At 33.8% G+C, this 21,221-nt stretch overlaps 1 protein-coding gene across 1 annotated transcript in view; it reads right to left on the bottom strand.

Moving 5' to 3' along the window:
* Positions 1-19,709, bottom strand: part of LOC112603503 (homeobox protein abdominal-A homolog) — a 65,568-nt gene extending 45,859 nt beyond the window's left edge. The window contains exon 1 of the mRNA XM_025352099.1: positions 19,660-19,709. Coding sequence (XP_025207884.1) covers positions 19,660-19,693 — 34 coding nt within the window. The 5' untranslated portion in view covers positions 19,694-19,709. The remainder of the gene's footprint in view (positions 1-19,659) is intronic.
* Between the last annotated feature and the right edge of the window lie 1,512 nt (positions 19,710-21,221).

Raw genomic sequence — 21,221 nt, forward strand, 5'->3', positions numbered from 1 at the left:
CAAGACAACCAATGTGCCCGAATTTTTAATAATATAATAGGTAATAGGTAGGTATATATGTCCAACAACGGTACAACGAAAACCGTGCTACACTTAAACCGAAGTTCCCTATATAACTATTATTCGTAAATTATAAATGCCTACACCTCATTCTTCTGTTATGTATGTACCTAGTACCTAGATACCTATAAAGTAAAAGAACGTGGTTCTATTTTTTCAACTAGTCCATTATTTTCAATAATTAAATAAAAAATTATAATATATTATATTTTAATTAGACTTTTTTTTTATTATACTAGATGTAACCTATATATCGTAAAAACACAATCTGATTATCGTCTGATTGCGATGGGATAATGTTAGTGCACATGTGTATTCAAAATTTTAATTATTTGTAAAACAGCGTATTGTCTTGTATATCTACATAACAGTAGGTACTATGAAAAATAATTAAAATAATAAAAAAATAAAAAAAAGTCCGAACTAAAACAGGAAACTCATGATTTCTCGTAGAGCGCGGCAGGACTATATTTTTAAACTCAATTATGAAAAATATTAACGAAAAAAACTCCCTAATTTCACGGAATATGCAATCATCAGATTACAGCATGTTATAACAATATTATTACGGTTAAATTGCACAAACAACGTCCAATGTAAATGTACTGAGTAAAATTATTGCGGAGTTGTGGTTTTCACTGGCTTCGCATTTTAGATTCGACTTGGATGATATTAAAATAACAACGAGCTTTACTGGATTTGGCTAATTTTTAATTACAAAGAAAATCGCTTTGACGCAATCCCACAAATTCGTTAGCGCAGTCGTTCTCAAGTCTCGCTATTTACCACAAAACCCGTTTATATTTTATCCAAAACGTTATAATATATTTGTGTGTACTTATAATTAACACTCATATATAAGGTATTTATGACACACGGCAGTTATTATTAAAATTAATTCTCAACACGTTTTTCGGGCGATTATACAAATACGATTTTCGGTCGGATTTCGATGACGCGGCTGTTTAATTAATGTCAACGCGTGTTGTTTACCCGACTTACGCATCATATACGTATTATATATCAGATTTAACGACCAATTTGTGTCCCGTTAAAACGCGTTGTGTCACATAACTTGATCGCGTAGTTTCATAATAAATTGATGTTATTATCATATTACCTCGCATGACTTTGAACTAAACTTAAACGCATCTTGATACATGTATGATAAATATATCATGCATATACCCTCCAAATATTACAACGATATTGTGAAGTCGACGAATTGTTCGAAAATATAATATCCCATTGCAGGTTTTCGCGAATTCCTACGTTTATATGTATTTTCAACGTAAACATGAAGTTTACCTGATTATTGATTTATAAATGTATTATTGTTCTAATTTTAATACATGATTGGTTTTCGCGGGTTAGTGTCGACAATATTTTTTTGGAAGTTAAATACAGGAACCCTACAAAAATATAATGCAACATACCGATGTATCGAAATTCGTTTTGTAAATATATAATAGTTTATCAATCTGAATTTGAAACTTGGTCGTACATCTAAATTTTTAATATTTTATATGTAATATGCTACTATAAAAGTATATATAATTAAAAAGATAAAAAAAATAATCTCAACCCTTGGACAACATACGCTCGCGAGTATGTACGCACGGCGTAAGCGGGTTAAGATAATATTATTATGTGTTTAGGTGTACATACATACGATTTAATAACTAACCCGCACTCTCCGCTGCACCATCATATATATATCCACCTATAAGGTAGACGTTAATGATGTGTATACTTGCAATATTATGTCTGCCGAATATGCGCTCGCACACACACACGCGCACACGGCGCATATTGTTATACATGTATCGTATATTGCGAGCTGTTATAATTGATAACACAACGGCGGCGTCGTATTATTAGTATTAACACTACGTCTGGGAGTAATATAGCACGCGCCGAGTCGGGGCTATAAGTTTCCGTCGGCGGCGGCAGCGGCTTCGACGGAGAATTTCCCCGAGGGTCGAAGGTGGCGTCGGCGGCTGCCCGCAAGACACGGACAACTTTATTCGCAAGGCGGTGTATATTATATTATTATATATACAATAATGTGTGCGCACAAACCTGTATGCCGCCGCGTGTATATTATATTAAGGCTCGATGGATATCGCCACTACCTACACCAGCTTTACCTCCTATATTATATATTACGTGCATTTCGTTGTTAATTAAACGGCTTTGAAACCGCACAGCCCTAGAAACTTATATATATATATCATATATTTATATATTACATATATGTTATATATATATACTCGCGCGGGCTGTTATTTCGAGCGTCTCAGCCAATTCCCCTCAACCACAACCATTTCATTGTACTTTACTATAAGATATTCATTCGATATAATAAATAATAACAGTAAACCTATTTATAACACGATACACTTGACACATACCTATATCGTATATTATCAGTTCGTGCAAAAATTATGTGCAAATGCCACCCAACTTATTCATTATATTATGCGTACTATATATTTCTATATTTTTACGAGAAGCCCATTGAACTTAAATGAAATGCGTCTGAATTTGATTATTATTTTCTTATACTCTTGTAAATTTCGTTTTTATCGGTGCAGAGATGAAACACAATGGGATCGATGCACGAATAAAATTTTCTTCGATAAAATCTTGTGCTTAGCTCCGGATAATCGACCGACCGACTTAATAACTGTCTGCGTGCGGTCATTTATATTATTACTACTATAGGTGTTTACAAAAATGATGGAAAATAAAACGATTTATTATTTTTACGACGTGAACATAACATAATGTGTGTTTACGGGATCCGATTCGATTCGGTGGCAGTTTTATGTGTGTACCGGAGACCACACGAAAAAGGACGCAACCGACCTATATATTATGTGCTACAGTGTGATGTGTGAGTGTATACATTAGCCGATTGCACCACGGGACATCTACGCCAAATATTTTGGCAGTTTTTGCTACCACAAACGAAAATAAAAACTTTCTCTTTCCTTTCTTCGCAGTTAATTCATTTCACACGGCCAACAGTCCCTTTTACCGCGATGGCGGTACCCACCACCGAGCAATAACCTGCGGATGCTAATATTTTGTCGGAGATTCGGCACGCATTATCGACAAGCACGAGTAACTCGTATTTAACGCATGGATGAGGTAATGCTTCAGAAAATAACGCAATATTATATTATTATAAGTTCTTTGTGTATAATATCAAATATTACGATTTCGACAAAAATACACGATAAACATGCACCGGCTGCTTATAAAATTCCACGTTTTCACTTTCTTCGTTCGCTATCCTTTTGTTAATTTCCCACCCCAATTTCACAATACATACTTCCAAGAATGACGATTCTTTCGCAGGGCTTAGCTGTTTATACATCTATCTTTATAATATGTATAAATAATAATTATACTTTCGTTGTTTAATGTGAAATGTGACTCGCTTAAATGATATACTTAATCTAATAGAATTTTATGATGAAATTGTATTCGAATTAAGTAAATTATAGTAAAATAAATGTATGTATATAACTTTATAGCTTATATGTTAATCACTCTGATATTAACTACGCGTATCGCGACTGTAAACTTAAAATAACAAAACTGCACTTTGAAACGGATTCAAACGTGGCAGAACATAATTTAATAATTATAAATGATCTAAAATTATAACATACACATAACATTATTATCGATGTTGAGCGTAGAAAAAAAATTAAAATAATAATAAAATTAGTAAACGGACATCGTTTTTCCAACATTATGTAAGAAAACACTGTTGAAATCTGCGTAACTGCGTACCAATGAACAAAAAGGCCACACAGTTAGGCAGCTGCGAAGTTTTTTGTAAAATTTATCGCTCTTTACGTATACGTTACAATTAAGAACCGTGTAAACAACATAATATTATAATACATTGAAATAATATTCGCGTATGTATACGTATCTATGTATTAGTATAATAATGCGCAGTTATTTATTTTTACAATGAGCATTTATACTAAGTATGTAGGTGGGTTGGATAGTTGGAATAAGTATCACATTAACGATCTGCAGCGCTCGTTTACGGGCGTAAAACACAAAACAGAGTTTATTTTGTATTGTGTAATGTATAAATCTACCTCTGTTCGTTAGCTGCGTTCGTATATTATAATAGGTAGGTATAAACGCGAAATAGCGCGACGTTGTTAATACGGTTTTAGGCGAATAAGTTCAAAACGTGCGGGTCAACACATGCGATGGTGTGGACTGCAGTGCGAGAGGGAGGATGCGGCGGTCGGCGACAAGACCCCCGAAAGAATATTATTACCCACGGATGCCCTTTTGTGTTACAACCCAGCAGCGAGGTAACGGCGTTCATGTTTGTCGGACAAAAAAAAAACAAATGTATAATAATAATAATAATAATAACAATATCGTACGACGGCGTCGTATTATAATATTTATAATACAATATTAACATTTTTTTTTTCATTTATTCTGTCGCACGCTCACCACATTATTCGGCCCGTGCGTAAATCGACCAGTGGAAATGAGTGTACACAAAAATCGGAAAAACGAAACATTTACATCACGTCTATGGTATATCATCTGTGGGAAAAACAGTTTTTACGAAATATTGGAAAATATAATTCCACCCGACGACGTGGCGATAATTATGGGCGAGAAATATGTAGTTAAAAGATTTTCGGCCATGTTCCTCGCTCCGGCGACGTATGCACGATCGGCCATCCACCTCAGTCGTGTGCTTTCTCTATCTCTTTGTCTCTCTCTCTCTCTTGCTCACGAACTAGCATATAACGTACACACGGTTCGTGTATATTTTATATTATAATGATTCACGGACGACCGTTGGTTGATTTACGACCGCGCCCGGCCACTGGACACCAAATATAAATTAAGTAATTATTCAAATTCCTCGACGGAATTCTTGTTTGTACACACACGCGCGAGCGCTCTGACCGGACTCTCTTCCATTTTGCCACCGCCACCGTCCCCCACTACCACCACTGATCTGTACTTATCTTTCGTATCGAAGTCTTCCTTCTCATTCTCCTTATTTTCCTGTTACTCATAACTCTCGACACACGCCACTGAAATGATCATACACTTGCGCAAACATTTTATGGTATTTTATAAGCTATATCCTTACTTACCGGCAATAAATCATCATTTAGTAATGTGTCACCGCAAAACAAATAGGTAATAGGTACGTCTAGCTTCGGCGTAATACGCTTAGCCGTCTTAACATTCATATATTATGTTTTTTTTTTTTTTTAATATTCTGCAGTCCATACGTATACTCCTCTTTTTACGCTCGTCGCATTGTCATGAACAACGTTTAATGTTTATATATTAACTGCCATTTATCCTCAAAAATGCCGTTTTGAATTTTTACACTGCACGCCTAAACAAGTATAATATGTACGATCGGAAAAATATGCAATAAGAAATTTATGTAATATACATTATACGCACATTCGTGACACTCCACACGTATTTCGAAATAAAAATAGTGATAACTCATGCGTTTATATAATATAACATAGTATATTATTATAATCGTAATTTATTGCACGGCGCTATAAGCTGCCCATATCGTATAGTGTTATTAAAGGAAAATACAACGCCCATTATGACGGCTGCAAACAACACCGAAAATCAAATGGATGAGCGGAATATTCTATCACTAAGCTACCTGCCCAAGTTCTTTATTTTTTGTATAATATACATGAAATCAAATCAAGAATAAGATAATCTTATGTTATTATTATTATATGAACGAAGAAAAAATTTGTATATTGCCTAATATACCTACGAATGATACGATAAAATATTAAAGTGACTGCGTTGATTTTTAATGTTTAATCAGTAATCACATATTATACTCGTCAATTTCAACGTACGACGTATGAACCTAATACTAATAATAAATAATGATGCTCCACTAGAACTGTAAACCACCAAACCTTCTATCTATACGTATTACGCTATCGATGTACAGGTAAAACAAAAAGTACCTATATTGTTTCAACGCCGCCGGCCGTGTATAATATATAATATTATTTTAAGTGGAGGAGTCTACCATGTCTGTCTTTTCAGATATAATATGTATTATACAGTGGGAGTGCGTGCGCGCATTCATATGTATAATACCTCTGTAGAAACCCTTTTATTATTGTCGTACAAATATATGTGTGTGTATACGGCTTATAAGCAGGTACAGCTCGCACATTTAGGGTTAGAGACGTATAATTTTCTTACCATTCCACGATTTAAATGCACATATATCGCTATTGCAGGCGGGAGTATTTCATAAAAATATGAACAATAACGTACCTCTTCACTCAAAAAGCATCATTCGATTTGAGTTGTTCGACGGAATCGGATTGTAGTTGTCGCTATATAATAATACACGTATACGGACCGCTCGCGACTTTAACTCCGCACATACTACTGTTGTCGTAGCAGCAACAGCCACAGCCGACGGATATACAACGACGACATGACCGATTGAATCGAGGGTTGCAGTTATTGCATTGATAATAATAATAAAAAAAAAAAACATTTTTACGCGCGTGTTTGTATGTATCGGACAATAGATTTTTGTTACGGGCGACAAAAGGTGTGTAACGCATCTGCTCAAAAATGGCGTCGTATATATTATGTTATATTAATTTAATAATACTAATATTTTATACCTACGGTTTACGAATCGTTCGCTGCAGTATGCAAGTGCATGTGCGGGTGTAAATAACAAGTCAAATCTAGAGAATAATAGACGACAACGCTGGCGGTGACGATCTCCATTGAATATTATGCCGTGTCCTACATAACACTTATGTACATTACAAACACATCATGGTGGTACGTCGAAAGGGTAAGTCATTTGAATCTACCGTTGAAGTATTCGTTGTGGGTGTAGGGGGTTAAGATAGTTTCGAGGGTGAAAACACTTTCGATATCTTCCTATTTACTGTATAGTCGAAACCCCGTTGTGCGTATCTGACAAAAATCTGAAAGGGACACGTTTTCGATTTCATCCGATAACCTTTACGCCACTGACGGATAAAATAGTGAATATAACATTAGTATACAATAAAATAAATAATTTTCCAAGTATATATTGATAGTAGCTGTTATATAACGAAATATAATGAAATTGTGATAAATAATAATAATAATAATTAAATCATCAATTTTATCGAATATTTAGAATATGTATAGGACGCATGTTCAAAATTTTTGATTTTAATCACTATATTATCCTCCAGTTTATAAGGAGAGTATAAAAATCGATTTCGTCTATACGAAACAGGTGACCCTGTTTTTCGTAAGGTATTAAGTCTATTAAAATCCTATAAAATACAGTTTATACAATTTTCTAATGTGGGTTTTGTATTTTAATGATTAGGCAAGGATAACGAATTCCAATGCGTGTAAATTTGAGATCAACCACGTTATCAATTGTTTCTGTTTTTACTCCATTCATCACTTATTTTTTTCTATATTTAATGATACTTTAAGCTACTACGCTGTTATCTGACACGAAACAACAGAAATCTCGAAGTCGATAAGCCATCTACTCAGACATTAAAATGTATAATGCCTCGGTTGTGCAGGCAGATATGTAGAGAACTCAACTTGGGTGGGTGCGTGTGTATAATGAACGTATATCCTGACGACAGATTTATTGGAGCAAAAAATCACGTGCGGCATTCGTGTACACGTACTTACGAAAAAATAACACGCTGGCAATGAAAAAGTAGTAAACATCGTCGTCACGAAGCTTTTCCGCGTCGATCAGACGGATACGAAACAGAAACGCGGACGACGACATATTTAAAATGTGTCCGAACCAATAAATAACGATTCGAGTTAGCGAAAATAAACGCGTTATGAATCCTGTCGGCCGGCGTTTGTCCGTCGTCAGCGTACAGCAATCATCGCGGTCCCTTGTTTTCGATGCATAATTATATATTGTATGTAAATATATCGTTATAGAAACATTATTTTTAGACGAGGATCGTGGGTGTACATACTACATACATGCAAAAAACGTCATAACGGTTTTTGTCCAACCTTATAATCTGATGAAAATTTAAATTAAAGAAATATTGCTTCAAGACCTTTAAGCATAATACTTTAGATGTTCGCAAATGACGTACTGCAAAGGGAGAAAAACTATAATGAATTCGTCGTCTCGAGAATTCTTGCCGACCCGGCGGGTTTTCGGGTGAAGAGGTAAACATTTAACAACACGCACCTTCCTCGAATCTCTGTGCATTATATTCACTTGGAAACACACACGTATTATATGTGTGTAGGTATGTGTGAGCGTGAGTGCGCGCGTGTGTGTGTGTACAAAGTGCGTTTACGTATACGTAGTCGGTGACGGCGGGTGGAGGTTTCGCGTACGAGGCGGGTCCGGGGGGCCGTGATCAATAAAAATGCCGGAACACGAGGCATACATAAAGGTGCGCGTCCTACACACAAACGTATACACACACACACACACTCGCGTGTGCGCGACGCCGCGCCCGGGCGGTGGTGTATTGTCGAGGGGCCGGCACAACGCGCGCGTATACATCATCCCCCGGCAGCCCCAGCCAAACCCACCTCCCCGCGCGCTGAGACCCAGTCCGCGTTCCCCGCTCTACCCTCGCGCCTTTGCACCACGACAAGATTGATCACCGGCAATCGTCTTCGACCCTTCCCGCCGCAGCCGCAGCCCGAGCATTATTTCCACCCCGCCACAGCCGCCCGTATAATATATATTATATAATATGTGTTTGTGTGTGTGTTTGTACAGTATACTCTCGCTACAGTTTCCTCGATGGTTTTTTTTTTGGGGGGTTTTTTTTTTTTCATCTCCTCCGTCTGCGCCCATGGCCTAATGGATTTTATATTTAGAAAAACCCGTAGTCTTAAAAACGACGACGAACTCGAAATCCGCACACACTGCTATACTGCTATCATCGTATTATATTTTAACGGGTGTATTAAATCTATAAGACACGACAGAAAATTTCGATTTTTTTAAAGTTATATTGTTAATACAGTATATCTATGTATGCAGCGAAGGATCACTATTGAAACGAGTGTATATTAAATCAGCGTACGTAAGCGACTCACGTACTGCAAACGGATGTATATCGCGATAATTTTGTTCATACATTTATCGATCATATAATATATATCGCGTATCAAAAGGCCACAATAAGGAATTGAGTCACGAACAACGCGGTTCGCAGTTTTCGAAACGCGTCCAAGTGAGTTATACTAGAAGTCTTGAAAACTGCCATAGTGCGGTTGTTTTCTATATATATAATATGTACAAATGACGATTATATCTGTACGTGATTCCTCGCTGTTATAACATATTTATATCATATATACAATACCATGATATAATAAAAATATAATATATCGACACAAAACGATTACATGACAGCGCGCAGTCCATCGCGTATTTATTTTTTTATGTGATTCACTATCATTTTTATTTTTATTTATTTATTTTTTAAACTTGAGTTCACACTATGTCTGTTGCTTAGATTGGTTTAAAATTGGTTATTTTTTTATTTGTTCCTACTCGTTATCACGATCTTGCTATATATATCAAGCTGAGAAACAATGGAACTACTTTTTACTTTTTTTTTAATTTATTATGTTTTTAGAAAAGACCACTTTTGAATCGAAAAAATTTACAATACTATTATACGAAAACTGTAAATATATATTTTTTATAACTTTAAGGAATTATTATCTACATTATTGAAAGCCATTTCATAATAATTTATGATAATTTTATTAATAACTATATAAGTATAAAATAATAATATACATCAGTGTTTATAGAAATAGGTTTTATAGTAAAACCTTTTACAGATATCATAAATATAAATAGAATTAAAGATATCATTTATATCTAGTAAATATTTGATAATATAATATTATTGGGTATCTATCTGCTTAATTTGATACAGCATTTTATCATTACCTTTCGAATATATATGTTACCAGGTGTAACCTATTTATTTCAGATATTAGTATTATTATCCATCTGCATTGTAGTTCAGTAATGTAATCTTCGAAACGGATAATGAAAACACGTCCTGCTATACGTAAATATGAATATAAAAGCCTAAAATGCTGTGTTCGCTGTTCGCACACATAAATTATTGATACTGGTGGAATACTTTTATTTCGAAACAGTGTGGTTATAAATTACAAACCTATATATGTAAATACGATGTCGGAGAAAAAAAGATTCGCATATAGAAACCGGCAGACAAACGCAAAAAGGATCCGATATTTATTACAAAAAAAAAATCCCGGCATTAATAGCGCCGCGCGTTATATATATGGAGTACACGGAAAGGGCAGGCCGGCGGCGACTATGGAATGGTAGCAGTACAGGATATAGACTTTACCGCAGAGCTAAGGAGATGAATAATAAAAATAAAAAAGGGGCAAAAGAATGCTAGAAAAACGGTTCACGAGCGAGCGCGCGATTGTAATTTTTCGGAAAAAGAAATGAGCGTATTGTGCGCGCGCGCGCGAGCGTGTGTGCACACATATATATATATATATAATAGCATAGATCCGCATAAACGCCCGAGGCGGAAACGACGTGATGGGGGTGGAAATTCCACAGGGAACGGCCCATAAATCTAGTCGGATCTTATGCGCGTATACATAAATAGTACTTTTGAATATTATATATTATATACGTACATGTATATTACGCATATAGGTGAACGCAGACGCGGTACACCTACACAGACGGAGGATATATATTATTATATTGTATATATTAGCGAGGGAAAGAATAATAATATCGTATATTCGACGTGTGTATGCGGCGGCGATGGAAGAGTTAGTGAGAGAGAGAATGAGCGCACGAAAGGACCGTAAATAGCAGCGCCGCGGTGATTTCGAAAACTGGCATAAATCATGTACGTATATACGTATATTATACACAGCGAAGTGACAATTTCGTCGATTTCCATATATTATAATAATATGTATAATATAATACGCGTATTGGCAATAATATTACGCTATGATGTACGGCGGCCTTCGTGACTACGTATATACCACCCCGTATACGCACTAGGGTTCGACGTATATTCGTGTTAAATATATTATTATGCGCATTGATCGTATCACGTGATTATATATTATTATAATATTATTCCACCATTACAATAAATGCAATATATTATTTATATATATATATCATAACACATGAGTCGAGAAATATTTAATTTAGTACGTGCGATATTATGTATAAATTATTATGCATACGCGTATAATATATCATAAAATAATAACAACACCAACAATCGTTTAATAAACAGAAGTTTAAACATATAATATATTATAATAATCGTATATTATATAGTTAATTTAAAACAATAAAATATGCATACACGAGCCCTGGCGCGTATACCTACATATTATATTTAATTAGCCATCGTGGGATAATTTAGGATTTACTTGTTAACAGGTTTGTGTACGCGTGTAATTAATGAAATTAGTATTCATTTACTTATTTTTCGTATTGCAATATATTATGTCGATTATCAAAACACCCCATACTGATGCGTTTCCTGTAAAGTATCGAACGCTCTATATACCTATATATTTTTTTATATATTATGATATTAACAATTTAAGCAACCCGCAGAGAGCTGCAAGTTAGGGTGCAACAGCAGCACTTGAATCTCGAGTACTGGGGACCCTATTTCGTTATTACAAACAGTTTTATGTTTTTATAAAAAGTAATTTTTATTTTTATGGTTAAGTAATTGCTTTTTAAAGAATATCTTAATCATTTACTTAAAATTCTTTTATGGATAGTTAAAAGTTCTAGAAATTTCAGTAGATTGTTTTGGTATCACCGAATATATCGAAACCAGCGATTATCTCGTTTCGCAGAAAATGATTAACTGAACTGAAATATAGGATAATATTTTAATAATTATAACTATTCGACACGAAACTGTATTTATTTTATAATCATCATACATAATATAATACAAATACCGCCGCCGATATTACTAGAAATAGTAATTATTTTTTTTTGTGTTATAAATTATAATAATATATCAATTACGCGCACGTACGACGATCAGAAGACTAACCAGAGAGAACAGGGACGGACTGCCTGTGTACAATTATGTTACATAAATATTATGTACGATGATGCATAGGCGACGTTGTGTCGCACGAGAGAAATAACGTTTAAAACGGGTCGGCCTTTGGATCGGTTTCAACCTTATCGTAGAGTATATATATATATATATGTATATACATGACGTCCAAGAAATATAGAGCGATTTCCATCGCTACCTCTCCGCTTAACCATTTCACGACCGCCCCCGCACTAGTCACCATCAACCATAAAACGATTGCCCGCTCGACGAGGAGAACGGAGAATTGGCACGACTGCGTACATTTGTATTATACATGCAACATTATCATTTGGGTCGCCTTTAATAACGTGTATATATGAAAGTGTGTGCAAAGACGCTAATCGAACAAATGCCGCGGACGTCGATAGGGTGCCATCGGCCATTTGTTTTTCTTATATAATATACATAAAAACGTAGTTTTATCATTTTTTTTTTTTTTTTTTTATTGCCCCTTTCGTTTTTTGATATCGTGCGCAAAAGCCGCTTTACAGTCATATAACCATGCCAATACACTTTAACGATTCACAGGAAACGGTGGTCTAATTTTTTGGTTCGGAATCGTTTGTGAAATGGCCCCGTCGAACTGTATTACTATATTATACGTCTTTATACCTACGCCTTTATCAATAGAGCCTACTATATTATAGTTAATAAGCAATAATAAACGATAATGCGTATCGTGATAAGCGCTGCAGTTACACTATACGCACGAAGTAATGTATACTTCAATAATTTAATTGTATTGTATATATTTTTCATCACGGTTTATACGGGGAGATAACATGAAAAATATACCATGAGCATATCATGATTTTTAATCGCACCTAATTTCATGTGTCTAGGACAAATGCGCCCACACGAGTATACAATGCGCGTGTAAAGTGTCTGTGCGGATGCTTCTTCAGTGTTTATAATTATCTCATTAATAATATATAAATAATATTACAACTAGACGAACCGGATACTACAGCGGAACTGAAAAAAACAACACTCCTCGTTAACTGCAGGCTAACTAGCGATGATACGCGATACGCAAGAGACTGTTTTTAATAATTAACTATGATCCATACCTACATAAGTAGGTAATTATTAATATATACTATAGCTAGTTGATGAGCCAACATAATTAATAATAATAATATGATCCACGAGATCTAATTATAGCGACGTTTAATCTATATGACGTGTGATAAATATTGCCATTTACGAGTTTCCGAGCGATTTATACGTGGATAAACCTACATAATAATACAATATTATATTATTAATAATATTGTGGAATGAAGGGGAGTCTTTGTTGAAAAAACTTACGGAAAATAAAATTACAAATTGACGTTGAGAACGATATATCACAATATTTTATGCGACGTTATTCCTGCAGCGGTTTCGTTGTTCGATTACAGCGCACGTTCAGTTATAATAATATATGTGACCGCGCTATAAATCGCCAGAGTAAACTAATAAAAAATCATTCCGGTCGACACGATGCGACGGCGGCGGTTGTAAAATAAAAGTAGTCGGCGCTTTGTATATATATATTATTATGTACACGGGCAGTAATCGAGACCATGTGAAATAGTTTACGGCGGCGTGACTGAATCCCATATTGTAATCGCCACCGTCAAGTGCGACTACTTGAATAATAGTAATATTATCACAGATTATGATATGAGATGATATTTTCATATTCTTTAGCCCGTGATATTATACGTCAACGTCGTACGAATTGTGACAACTAAGATTTTTTTTCCATCGAATCACGCGTGAACGAAACGACGTTTTCCCGCGGTCAGTCGGCATATTTTAGAGGTGTCGACGATATTAAAATATATTTCACGCGTCGCGACGATGTCGTCGAAAAGTTATTTCCTGCAATTGTGTTCGGACGCGTTCGATTGTTATTCATCAGACGTTTTTTCAAAATTTTTTCTATATAAACCATAAAACGCCGTGAAGGGTTTTCGACTACCCAATAGTGGTGACAACATGCAATACAAAATAACAAATTATAGAACTCAAACACATTGTCGCGACATATGAACCCGCAACAAGAAGTAAAATCGTTACATCATTTTTAATTTACGTCAATTTGTCTGGTAGTCGATTTATTTTATTTTACCAAACAACAACATAATACCGCGGTAGTGAAATAGATTATAGTGATTTAGAGTTTAGACGAGCGCAATAATAATTGGGCGCCGTCGTTCTTTGCCGCCTATATATCGTCGTTGATAACGTCGCCAACGAGTTACGCACGAATTATCGACCGCCCGAATGATGGAGATGATATTATTATACCATACAATGATATTGTGTTCCATGATAATATTATTATTTTTGTACCACGTTTTACTTTTTTGAACTGCTGTATATATTATGATATTATCATCGTGAACACAAACTTTTTTTTTAATCAATTGAAATGAAATAAAACTACGCCCCGGCTAGTCTGGTACTTCTGAGAAGCCTTAAATATTCATAATAATATTTACATAATCGATATAGCCATAATTATACCAGTATGCGTTATGGTATTTATTTACGTGGACTTTATTCCGAACAAATAATTCTATTCCGATTTCTATGGAATCCCGGAAGTCCTGCTGCAGTACCGGAGACCAATAACGCGTTATTCTTGTTTTTATTTTTTCCACGTAAAATATAACTACGTTCGTTAAAATTGTTTATTTCTTTGGTTTGTAAGTTTTTAAGATATGTTTTCTAGACGGGAAAATAAAAACAGAAGATTGAGTATTTTTCGTAATATATTGTCAATACATTTTATTATGGGTACCTACGTTAGATAACAACTCAATTTAATCATTATTAGAAAAGACTCACTTATTCACATTCTACAAATTATTATCTATATTTAATTAGGTTCCCCTTATCTAATTTACTCGATGTGCATTATTGCTGTTTGTACAACTTGTAATTTATTGAATTTTTTTTTTTTTTTTTTTTTATAAATTATACAATAACAAAAGAGGAGTGCCGATTATGCATGAGATATAATAATAATTCAACACAAAGGAAAATTGTATTTATATAATGCATTGTACAGGTGTATACTTCCGCGCTTAATTTGAAAACTAACTTTTTCATTACATTATTATATATTTAACTAAAATTATTATAAAGCTATATATCTATATATAACCATAAATACTAAATTGCATACGAGTTTGACAAATATTATAAATTTAAAAATTTGTAAATTGTTTTATGTTGTTTATATAAATATATTAATCGTAAATTCGTTTAGAAAGTAATGATACATTTATGATCACATTATATGTGATAGGTATATAAAGTTTTATTAAAATGAATTTTAAGTATATAATATCTCTCATCTGATTATTCTTTTAAGTTAGTTCTAAGATAAATTAATTCGGATTATATATACCTACTTGTTTGACGTGACAGTAAAAAATATTGTATTGGATATAACTTATAAAAGGAAGGGAGAAGAAAAGTAATTGAAGTTAATTCGTTACGTTGTGTGTGTGTATACAATATAATTAACTACAATTTGATATACAGATGACATTATGATATATATTAATTTCAGGTTTTCCGGTTATACTAATAATGATGAATTATAATGAATAAAATGACCAACTATTAACTTCTATATGAAGAGGTTTATCGTCACCGCCAATACCTACGTGTGAGTGCATTCATATTTTTTTAAATTTCTTTATACCAACTGTTAATTTCTACATATGTGTGAATCGATACGATTATTGTCGGCTTAATGAAATAGCTGTGTGCAATTATACATTAAATTTTTAATTTTTTTTTTTTATCTGTCGTTTATTCTGCAATATGCCAATATCTCGCGCTTAATATAGGCTTAATATTAAATACATTATTATATTACGTGCAATGTGCATGTTTATAGGTATATAATCAGGTATACGCTGCACGACGGGTCGATGGATATACGACCTGCAGTCTAGGGGCGTTTATTAAGAATAAAATACGGCTGCGGTAGGTGTCTTATTAATTAAAATAAAAAATAAGCGTTATTTTTTGCACTCGACCAAACGCTCATTATAAATCACAACTGCCGGTTTCTCTACAACCTCGCCGCCACCACCATCCGCGTTAATTTCAGGTATCGTCTTATATTTTTTTCCCGCTCCCCGTGTAAATATATATCATTATACAAATACCTCAGCGTTAATTAAATATACACATATGCAGTGTAACTTACAGTGCGAAGCGCGGTAAATTTTTTATACTTGGATATATAGTCACAGTGACAGTGTAATTACCCAGACGGTTCGGGTCACTGAGCCCTACAACAGAGAGTCGTATGATATATCGTGCACGTATTTTATGAAATTTTCTAAATTTCTGTATGATGTAGATCCGCTGCAACCCTCGCAAAAATTTCACCGATATCGTTACTATTTTTACAATTCACAAGGTAAATATATTTTACAACAACCGCGATGGATAATATATACCTATATAACCCATATTGTTAATAATAACAATAATAATACTCGTGTAAAATTCCAAAAAACTGGTAATCTGAACCGGTTGCAGGTTTTTTCCCACCACCACCCTCGGTATACCTTTATTTTTTTTTCTATCAAGACAAAAAAAAATATCTCCCACCTTGCTCCCACGGCACTGCATCTCTCACTCCCACCCGCGGTCGACCGTGTCGTCCTCTTTACGTACACGAACGATTTACGCGTAGCCACCGATTATTTATTATAGGTATGTCGCCGTCCGCCGCCGAGGTCCATGTTATTATTATTATTATTTAATGCCAGCGAAAAGATCCGGTTCTGGTTCGTGCTCGAAGGTCCACCCTCCTCATGGCTGTGCGTGTTCGTATACGTGTACGCGCGTCCGAAGTTATGCCTAAAAAATAAATATCTTCCCGTACCAATTCGTACCTTATATATTGGTGATATATCATATATATGATCGATTTTAAAATATTAATTATTAAAGCTTGCTAACAAGTACTGAGTGTGTAGGGTGCGATTTTTTGTGGTGCAACAGCAACACACATTTAACTATTTCTTTGAAAATACAAAATATTTAGTATACTTAATAATTATATTCCTATCAGAATTCTAATAGGTACATGGAAATACTGAAATAATTTAAAAAAAGAAAATGATAATCTTTAATGGAGTTTAATGCAATTATGGAAATATTAAATTTAATTTTTAACACTGTAAAAAGTTTATATAATGGTCGTTATATTTATGTGAACGTTTAACTTAAATTAATCCTATAAAATTAATACAAATAATTATACTTAACTAAGAAACCGAATATTTTATTTGCTGATACATTTACACGAGGTTATTACTTGAGATAATAAAATTATAAAGTATAATGGCTCAATTAGGGTAGCTAAGTAGGTATACTCTTAAATTGTTTGAACAATACGACAAAATAAAACGTTTAATCAATGTAACTTAATATGTGTTTTATCATAAAATTTTTATTTTTATTTATTTAAGATGAATTCAAGACGCTCTACCCCAAGGCGTATACTTTTATAGGCTATTTGTGCCACTGGTATATAATTGAATAATAATTATATAATAAAACTGTCAACGACGTTGTCACATTTTATACGCAAATACCAAAAGCAATAGTTTTACATTTATTTTGTATAAATAATAGCTTGGCTGAATATAAAGACGGCAGATATCAGGCATTAGCGTCTTCTTAATAATAGCTAGCAATTTATATTAATATCCAAAAAGCATTAAAATAGAAACAATCTCCGCCCGGAATTATTGACTACGAGTCAAACACATTTTATAATTAATTTGTTGTTCATATGATTTTATGCCGAATACTGTCATCTGCATACTAATATTATATTACGTATATGATATATTAAAAATATACGATATTGATGTTAGTATGACACGCTAATTGAAATTAATCGTATTTAGGTATTTATTATTTGAAGAATTGAAGTATATATAGTGCACCAGATAGGTTTTTTGTATTAATTATCAGGTTTTACGTTAATATACTACAGTATAATATGGTGCATTATAAGTCAATCAATTTTCCGTCAAAATAAATCGAAGATAAAAACAAAATAAAAAATGATATTTATCTATTTTATATATTATTTAGCTACTCCTAATATACCTATCACATAAAGTATTTAATTTAAAGGGTTCAAAATATTTTGATAGATGTAAATGGATAATAAAATATTTTTAAGAAATACATGCAAATGGTGTTTTAAAAATAATAGAAACATTTAACATAACATATGATTTCATCACTGTGTATTATTTATTTATTAATTGAGTTTTCAAATTTAAAATTTTTCTTTCAATAATTTAATTTCAGTTGATAACGATTTAAAAATAAATTTTTTTATCTGGTCTCAAATAATAATACTCATAAAAAGAATATATAGATAGAACACTGTACAATGTAGTACATAATATATCTAGAACTTATATACTTGTCAGAAATTAATGAAATAACTTTTCAGCACGCAAAAATTGTATAAAATATTACATCATATTATTTATTAGCTTATTACTGTTATTACACTTCATATACTACGTCTCAAATATTTGATTAATTAGCCTGGGCTATTATTATTTTTAAGTGAGTTGGTCATCAGTGGATTATACATAAATATATATTATTGATGTAAGACATTAAGAAAAAACGATTTATCAGATTTTTCATCCTTAAGATATTTTATGATATGATTGATTGGGACTTTGGCACGTTAATTGTTCTTAAATTTATAAAATGACAATGTAATAGTCGACGTGACGGATGTACGCATCGAATATTATAGATTTCTGCACATAACGTTATTTTTAATATGATGAAAATTATACCATGCGATTTTAATAATAATTGTACATTAGTCGTATCACTGCCACAGACTATTCGCGCGAGATTATTGAGTCTTGAGAGGCTGTATATACAACATTCCATCGCAGATGAAATCATTCATTACCCCACCCTCAAGCCTCGTGGTGGTGGTATCACTGACTTGGAACTCGGCCACGTCGTATCCATAATATATATGCATATTTATATCGGAACTGTTCCGTACGCGCCGTCCTATCCTTTTTATTTCTGTTATATATTTTATTTTTCGCCTATTTTCGTATCGCACCGCTTTGTTTCGCCCCTCGGCCAATCGAAACGCGCGTTTGCGGCAATTATTATTGTCGTTAAATAATGCGACTTTCTGCATGCGCGAACGATCCCATCCCGTCAGGCGCGAAACTCTTAAATATAATATTATTGCACATAAGTATACAACATCGTCTGGACGACGAGTGCCAAGAAAATGCCTACACATCGTATGATATATATTAATATGTAAATCCGATGGCGGTGATAATTTTTTAATACTTACCAGCGAACCGCGCATGTGCCGGTCGACATGACATAAAACTATTGCACGTACTCAATATGACATATATTCATATTATACATACATATCTATATATATATATATATATTATATCCAACGTTCGCTTACCTAAAACAAAATAAAAACAAGATGTAATTATTAGTCAGAGTCGTTTGATTCGATCAGTCGATCAATGTAAGCATAAATGATGTATAGAATTGAGAACAAAATGTTATTCATATATTTTATAGGCAACGTTACATAACAATACATAATACGCGGATATATGATACAAACTATTATTATAGGTAGCATAGATGTATAACTATACTATATATGCATATCCGGCGTTGTAATTTAACAATACGCAAAAGTTTGCAGCCCGCTCGGTATAGAGAGTAGGTGCATACGATATATTTTATAGACGTGAGTACGGTGTATCAGTGGAAACGACTGTTTTAGAAACAAAGCGAGTTCATAAAAGGACAAGTCACCGTGATGCAGAAGGAAAAGGTCCCTTTATTCCAAGGGTTGTTCGCGACACCCCTCGGAGAAATTGTCCTCATAAATCTCGAGCTCAGTTAGACTAAAACCTTAGTATACAAATATATATACATAATACGTGTTAGTGTATGTGTATGTATGGATCGGAGAAAAGGAAAAGTAGAGGAAAAAAAGCGTGGGACGCTTAAAAAAAAGGAACGGATGTCTCGGAGACACTCCCAGATGTCATTGTTATTTATTCAGTCGCGCGCGCGCCAGCGTTATAGTATCCTCTCTGTAATACATCTCTGTCGAGTTGTATACTGAAAAATGCGCCCAGATATTTAATATTATTATTTATAGTATTGTATTATAAACGACATAATGTTAACGTGCATATGCGTCTCGTGTGTATGAGCGCGATTCGCTGTATCGATATTGCCATACACAGCATTTAACATATTAGAGGTATAGAGCGTCGGACATAATATACGCTTACTAGACCGCTGGCGCTATGTGTTCGTGATGTACGACTATTTTTATGTTAATATACATTTAAAATCTGTTTTATCAAGTACGACGGTTTCGTTCGCGCGCGACACTATTATAATATAATATGATATAATATATATATAAGTGCAGTTTCGGATGTTTTACAAGGCCGTTAAGGATCGTTAGAGGCGTGTCCTGGCACGATGAATATATACACACGACACCATTAAAAAGCGCTCTGCGCGTGTAAATAAATAAATATATATATATATATATAATTTATAATTTAATAATAATAATAATTAATTAAATCTATATCGGGTCGTTTTCGTTGCATTTAAGCTATTAAGTCGTCTAGAACAGGCGATCCGCCACCGCGTGTACACTTGGCGAATTGGTGATATGCCCATATTATTGCGCGCAAATACACAAACACACTTATATAGTATATACCGCGCCGTGCACAGTAGTCGCTCGCGTTTCGTACAAGGGGGAAACGACTCGTTGGTCCGGCCATAAAAGAGTACATTCTCCTCTGTATTATTCTCTAAATATTCTCTTTCTCTCTATCAATTTATATATATATATAT

The sequence above is a fragment of the Melanaphis sacchari genome, unplaced genomic scaffold (assembly GCF_002803265.2).
Source record: "Melanaphis sacchari strain LSU unplaced genomic scaffold, SCAv2.0 Contig0_pilon_pilon, whole genome shotgun sequence".
Taxonomy (NCBI): Eukaryota; Metazoa; Arthropoda; class Insecta; order Hemiptera; family Aphididae; genus Melanaphis; species Melanaphis sacchari.